The 7,247-nt window shown below is 33.6% G+C and overlaps 1 protein-coding gene across 1 annotated transcript in view; it reads right to left on the bottom strand.

Moving 5' to 3' along the window:
- Positions 1-4,742: 4,742 nt before the first annotated feature.
- Dd (CTD nuclear envelope phosphatase 1-like protein dullard) overlaps positions 4,743-7,247 on the bottom strand; it is a 46,418-nt gene continuing 43,913 nt past the window's right edge. The window contains exon 5 of the mRNA XM_089090567.1: positions 4,743-4,929. Within this exon, the coding sequence (XP_088946693.1) occupies positions 4,922-4,929 (8 nt within the window). The 3' untranslated portion in view covers positions 4,743-4,921. The remainder of the gene's footprint in view (positions 4,930-7,247) is intronic.

The raw sequence follows: 7,247 nt of genomic DNA, 5'->3' as shown, positions 1-7,247 counted from the left end.
TAGTTTTATATCTAAGTTATCTTCAGTGTATCAGATAGTATAATATCGGTTACTGTGTTGTGTCAGCTTTATATCAGTCGTCACTAACATTTCCGAACATAGTCAACATCCGTAGGATGTTTTATCTAACCATTGTCTTAACTTTATTGACCAATTTACTACACGTGACGAGAGGTATTATAATAATAATAATGATGAAGTGGTAATCGCTGACCTATTCAGAATTTGTATCCATGATGCGTTCTTGGAACTCAGGCGTATAGATGTAGGTTATCCTTTTATTTGCTGCCAAAATAAAAATTAGTTTAGCCATAAATAGTTTCCAGAAAGTTTGAAGTTGTGAAATTCAGTAAACTTTGGAGTATATAACTTACAATTATATTAATATTTATACTGTAATATATAATTATTTATTTCTATTGATTTGTAATTCATATAATATAATATATGATAATTTTCATTGCCAACTCCAGATTTCCTATTCAAAAATTGTTTATAATACAATTATTATAGTTATATTACTTCATATTATGACACATAATTATATTACTGTATATTATAATACATAATTATATTAATATATATAATTACATAATAGCCGATAGTGGCAGGATCCATTACAGATTCTCAAATACGAAATTGTTTATTATATAATTAATATTTATGTTAATGTATACTATAATATATAATTATTGGTTTCTATTAAATATTTCCTTTGTCAGCTTCAGATTAGCTATTCAAAACTTGTTTAATATATAAACTACAATATATAATTGTATTAATATATACAATATTTAATTGTATAACAGCCTATAATTATATTAATGATTATTAATGCTTATTATGTAAATTGTAAATATAAACTAATACAACGATAATTGCCTGCCTCAATATATGATTGCCTTTTTTATTTCTCGAATGATGCTTAATTTTGCAAAATGTTCGTGAAAGTTCAAGACTCGTCAATTTGCGATAAATATCAAGCTGTGTTTTATTTTAACAATGCATTGGATGTTCTTATGTTTTTCCCCAACAGCCATTTTCACAACGTCGTGATTTTAAAAATGCCGAAATTGTAGCCTCATATTATAAGCTGTTGACAGAGACTGTGCTGCTCCATACAAAAAGGGTCTTGTTGCATTTAATTGAACAACATTTTCACAATAGTCGTTTCTACAATGTAATAGAAATTCATTAGATCAATCAAGTCAGAAAGTTCTATTGAACTTTTTTGGGAAGTCCTTTGAAATCGTGGAAATATCGCAGGGAAGAAAAGGAAATCTCACAGTTAAAATTTTTATTCAAACTTTATTCATGGATGTTTTTCTTAATTCATCTGCAAAGTACGATTTAAAGATCTCGTTTAAGAACAATTTCCGAAATAATTTCGATTCTTTTCTCTACCTTGCAGTAGGCTACTTCATTGGTGACCTGCTCTAAGAGCTGAACGCGTTATTTTCAGGGAATCTGGAAAGGCTCTACAAGACTATGGGCTAAAAGCAAGACCTTATCATGGGAGGATCTTTTCATGGGGGAAGTGAATTTTCCATGAATGAGGGTGCCTCCTTCATGGAGCCTCCTTCTTCATAAAAAAGATCAGAAATTAAATAAAAAAACAAGTTTTTTTCAGAATCTCCTCGTATATGCAATAATTTCTGTCCGTTTTAAGTTTAATGTTGCTCCATACTTTCAGTTGAAAACATTTTTTTTATTATTATTATTTAATTGCACTTAATAAGAATGTCATAAGAGAAATTTTCATAATTCAAGTAGATATTTCATAAAATAAAGTATCACTCCTGAAGCTCAGCAAAATATATTTTGGTCCTTACCCCCGAAGCCCCTCCCCCCACCCGTTCATGCAAACGAATACACACTTTAATAGCTAGACAAAAATAGATGGTACTCAATTCAATAAACATGCCAATTTCAATGTATGCATTTGACAGTGTCAAGGGATTATAAAAGCTAAAGGCAAATTCTTCCACTATAAAGGGGGGGGGGGTACGCGGTTTGAAGCCTTCCCCCCTCCTGACATTTTTGTCCGACTCGTAAAAACGTAAAAACATGCATACAAACAAGTATTTGATGTGTTTTGCTCCTCCCCCCCCCCCCGAACAGTTCGTTAATTCTGTTTTTCAGTTTCGATTACTACTGGGCCGAATGGCTCCTTATTTGGAGGTTGTTCACATGAACTGTTTGATGACGATTTTTAACAGCCTATTAAAACCCTAAATTGGAAACAATCCGTTTTTTTAGGAATGTCTTTAGACCCCGGCGAGAGGCCCGCCGCTAACGAGAGGCCCGGTTGACTACCGCCGAAGTGTCGCAACGCCGCCGGCAGAGGCGGTGGAGTTCGGTTGACTTTTGAATTAATTTTGCGGCAATTCTTTATTGCGTCAACCTCCAAGTCGGAGCTTTTCTTTTCTCGTGTGGTTAAGTGTTTCGATTTTCCTGATTAGAAATCAAGCAGGGCTTGCACTATCACCGAATTCGGGGATTTCCTCGAAAATCTATGTGTCACCTCGAAAAAAAATTTGGTTGCCCGAAAATCACCCAATCACGGTGCCACCCATAGCGATTTATCACTAGTAACTATCCCTGCCAAATATTACTTTATATCCCATAATTCTTCACTACTATCTTGTTCGTTAATTTTCGTCTGTTGTGTTACTTTGCATATAAACCAGACAGATACAATTGCAATATACACGGTTCTTCATATGTTGACAAAAGTATCGTCTTTATGAAATTAAATATAAAAAAACAAGTTTTTTTTTTACTGAAAGTAAGGAGTGGCATTAAAACTTAAAACGAACAACAATTATTCCGTATATGAAAGGGGCTGTCCCCTCCTCAACGCCTCGCTCTTTACGCTAAAGTTTATTTATTGTTTTAAAAAGTAGTGGTGAAAAAGAGTCAAACTTTAGCGTAAAAGGCGAGGCGTTGAGGAGGGGATAGCCCGTTTCATATACGGAATAATATCTGTTCGGTTTAAGTTTTAATGTCGCTCCTTACTTTCAGTTAAAAAAAAACTTGTTTTTTATTTAATTTCTGAACGTTTTTCAACTAATGCAGGTTCGATTTTGGCTCACCATGCATGAAAAATTAAAACAAAATTTGCATAATAGTTTTGGCTTATTTATAATCAGTTTCTCGGTCACTCCAAAAATTCCGTGGAAATTATTTCCCAGAAAACAAAACGCGAGGAAAAAATCCCCGGATAATCCACCCGGAACACCTCCATATAAAAAATTTGGCAAAGAAAATGTAAGACAATTAAAAAGAATTTCGTATAGTAATTCTGTCAAAACCCCCCAGTGTAACATTTCCCCTAGAATATTCAATCATCAGAAATTTCCCTCTCAAAGGAAGATTCTCCCCTTAGAAATGCATCCCAAGCACACCTCCCATCCCCCCAAAAATGGCTGTATACTTCCCAATAACAAATACGATATGTAAACAATGAGCAAAGTTCACAATTTGTATCCCTTCCTCCGGGGACTGTGGTGAGTCATTTTACACCTAAAGATATAGTTATTAGATTTTTCGAATATACTGAATAAAATGGCTATCTCAAAATTTTGATCCGGTGACTTTGGGGAACAAATAAGCTTGGGAGGAGGCCTAGTTGCCCTCCAATTTTTTGGTCACTTAAAAAGGGCACTAGAGCTTTTGATTTTCGTTCGAAAGAACTCTCTCGCGATATTTTAGGACCACTGGGTCGATACGATCACCCCTGGGAAAAAAAAATAAATAAAAACGCATCCATGATCTTTCTTCTGGCAGAAATAAAAAATACAAAATTCCACATTTTTGCATATAGGAGCTTTAAATCTCTAAAACAGAACTATCGGACAAATATTCTCAGGCTCGTAACTTTTGATGGGTAATACTAAACTCGATGAAATTTATATATTTGAAATCAGCATAAAAATCCGATCCGATTTGTGTGTACTCCCTTTTAATTAGATTCCTTGGATCTTATTGAATGACACGGCGAATCTATAATCTATTATTTCAACTATTATGCAACGGTTCTGAAACGCCACAGCCACTTCGTTTCTACCAGATTTCTACTTCTCTTGATTAATAACGAAAAAGACCAGCGTCCAGCCAGTGACTTGCGAAGTTTTTAACTCATGAATAGGCCCGAATCTTATGTAAATTCAAGCTGGGATTTGAGAAAGACTTATGAAAACATTAATGTTTGCGGTCAACATTGATCGCGCCGGCGGCGTTAAAAACCATCGGTGGCGCACCGCCGCTGCTACTTTTGGCCCCGCCGCCACAGGTCTTCCCTTATCGTCGCGGCACCGGGGTCTAAATGTCTTGCTAATTATTTTATAATCTTTGAGTTTGAATTTCGCCTAAAAGCGCTAAAAACATTGAAGGTTTTTTTTTTTACTCGGTAAGAATATTAATTACTGAAATTGAAGAAGTTATCTCTTCACCTTTGAGCATTGAAACATTTGTTTTGGATTCAAATCTATTTTCAAGTATTATGTATTCAACTTGACCTCTACTCTGCTATGTTGCTCTAAATCTAAACAGTTGCTAACTAACCAAAGCTGGCTACATTGGATTAGAAAGATAAATCGGCATAACAATAAAATACAATAATTTTCACTGAATTTCCTCTCAATCAAAAATTTTATGTGTTTTTCAACAAAATTAACAAAAATATTCGATGGACCTTTTTTTTTACCTAGTCTAGTGACTGAATCGTGTAGCTTACGCATGCGTTTTTTTCCGATGGAAGACAGATAATAAAAAAAAAACAAATCTTATTAATAATTTGAATAAGAAGCGCCCAAAAATTCAGGAAATTTTGAATTTCAGTGGGAGCTGGGCCCAAAGACTTCCTCCCTTTGTGCGTTCTTGTTTAAGCTCCAGGCAAATTTTCACATTCCAATACAACCTAAAAGCCTGAAAGAGAAAGGGAAATTGATAGGAGAAGAAACGACTTTGCATCTGGGGAAAAAACCACTCATTCTCCTAAAACAAAGTTTACTCCAAAAGCATAGATACAAGTATTAGCTGAATCCTTTTCCCTTTTTTCTGCTTTATAATTGGCTGTATGTAAAAGAAGCGCTTAAGACAATTGTTCTGCAGATTGACTTAATCATTACAATCTTATCCATTTTTTTTGTTCACATACTTTCAGTTCCCCCTTTTAAAACTTAATTAAATTTACTTGACTCCTAATCAGGACTATTAACATAATACTCTTGAGTGAAAACTAGAAAGCCTTAAGACCCTTAATAATTAATATGAAACAATCCACTTGGTTTCCCTGCTCTCCTTAATGTGTTACTTCTATGCCTAACATTATTCTCTTTTCTGAAAATTCATTAAAACAAAAATTCGTAAAATGAGCAGTAGTTTCAGGAAATCAACCTAGAGACACCTATATTGGTAAAGGCATTGATATTACAGATGCCGCTATTATCTGAAGCAAAGGGATAAGGTCTGTTTCTACGCCTAATTTTTATCGACAATATTTTTTAGCCTTGTAAAAAGAATTGATTCATTGCGAAGAATTTACTTTAATATGATATTGGAGCGGAGAGTTCGAAAACGAACGTATAGGCAACGATTTAAACAGGTTTTCAAATTTCAAGACGGGTGCGGAAGAATCTTAAAACACAAGAGTCATGTTATTGCTACATTTATAATTTTTCATATAATCATATAATTTCATAGCTAGGAAGAAAGTGAATACATCTCTTGATACTTTTTTATGCTCTTTCCAAATATAATAATAGCTTCTGAGGTAAATTCCATTTTAAGCCCTTAAAGGGGCCCCAAAAGGGAACTTATTATTGTTTTTAGACTATGATGTGAAGTTAAAAAAAAATAGTAAAAAACGATTAGATATAAAATTCTATTCTTAAATGACCCTTAAACAACTATGTCATATTTTATTACCCTGGTTGCAACAAAGAAAAAATAAGAGATCAGTGCAACCCATGCAAAATACTGATTTTCCTTGTTGTTCAAGGTGGGGGCTGCAAGTTTCCTGTGTAGGGTTCTCAATAACGGTGATTCCAACGGTATACTTTTTTCTGCTGTGATGCCGTTTTCAAGGGGTTTCAGGCTGTTTTTAAACATTCATGAATGTTTGTTTTTGAAATAGCATTTTACTATAAAGAATACTCAATCATTCCTGAATCAGGAATATAAAGAAATAATAATTATCATTCCTGAATCAGCTACAAATGACATTTTTTTGTCACTAGATAGTTTCTTTTAGAAAACATTTTTAAATATTTTATTGCTATGGCTGTTTTAATCCCTTTCAAGGAAGGGCTCAAAAAAGAATTTCAGAATGTTCAGAATGAACATTCTGAATATCTCAAAAGATAGTTCAGAATGAACTATCATATTTGGAAGGAGCATAAGAAAAGGTACCAGGTGATGTAGTCACTTTCTTCCTAGCTAAATTACGTGAAGAAATATAAATTTACAAAATTATTTCCTAAATGAATGTTGAATTTTCATTCCTAAAATATGAAGCTCAAAATCCATAAAAAAATTACCTAAGTCTTGGATTAAAGAAATTTCACCCAAAATTTTCGGTTGGCACAAATTTTCGGAAATACAATTTTTACTGACTTGTCATAGCTAAGACGTTAGTCATTTTTAAGACACCGTCATAGTTAAGATAACCGTTAATATAACCTGTCATGAAACCATGGCAATAGCGGGTTAAGATAACCTGTCATAGTTAAGACACCGCTATAGTAATTCGAAATAAGTCCTCCTATAGATGATACGCATATGAAAGAAGCGAAAAAAGGCCATATGAGTAGCGTGCGTAGCTGTGTTGGCCTCAGACGACTTGGTGCTACAGTGAGTTGTTAGTAGTAATAGTAGCATATCCATAATCAACGTTCTCAGGAAAAATATAAAGTTCATTTTTTACGCAGTTCCCGAGTAGGCCGAATTTGATGGAGTGGTGCTCATACTCCCACCCAGCTTCTTTTTTCAGTCGTTTTCTTTGCAACTGTATGATTATTTTAATGTTAATAATTTTCATGGGTATACCGTTAAACTTAATGAATATTGCATATTTTAAATTGGAATTTAAAGCGAATTATTTTTATACATGTATTGTTATCAAACTTATTGTTAAACTTTTCTTGTCATTATAATTACCCAGCTTTTTTCAGCGGTGCGTGGAAACTTGTTTTCAAATTACCCAGAAAAAAAAAACAAGAACTTTAAAAGAAATCAACCCAATG

This window comes from Artemia sp. Qi Xiang Cuo, chromosome 6, assembly GCF_049724085.1.
Source record: "Artemia sp. Qi Xiang Cuo chromosome 6, ASM4972408v1, whole genome shotgun sequence".
Taxonomy (NCBI): Eukaryota; Metazoa; Arthropoda; class Branchiopoda; order Anostraca; family Artemiidae; genus Artemia; species Artemia sp. Qi Xiang Cuo.
Note: the sequence above shows the minus strand (reverse complement) of the source record. Positions and strands in the feature narration are given on the sequence as shown.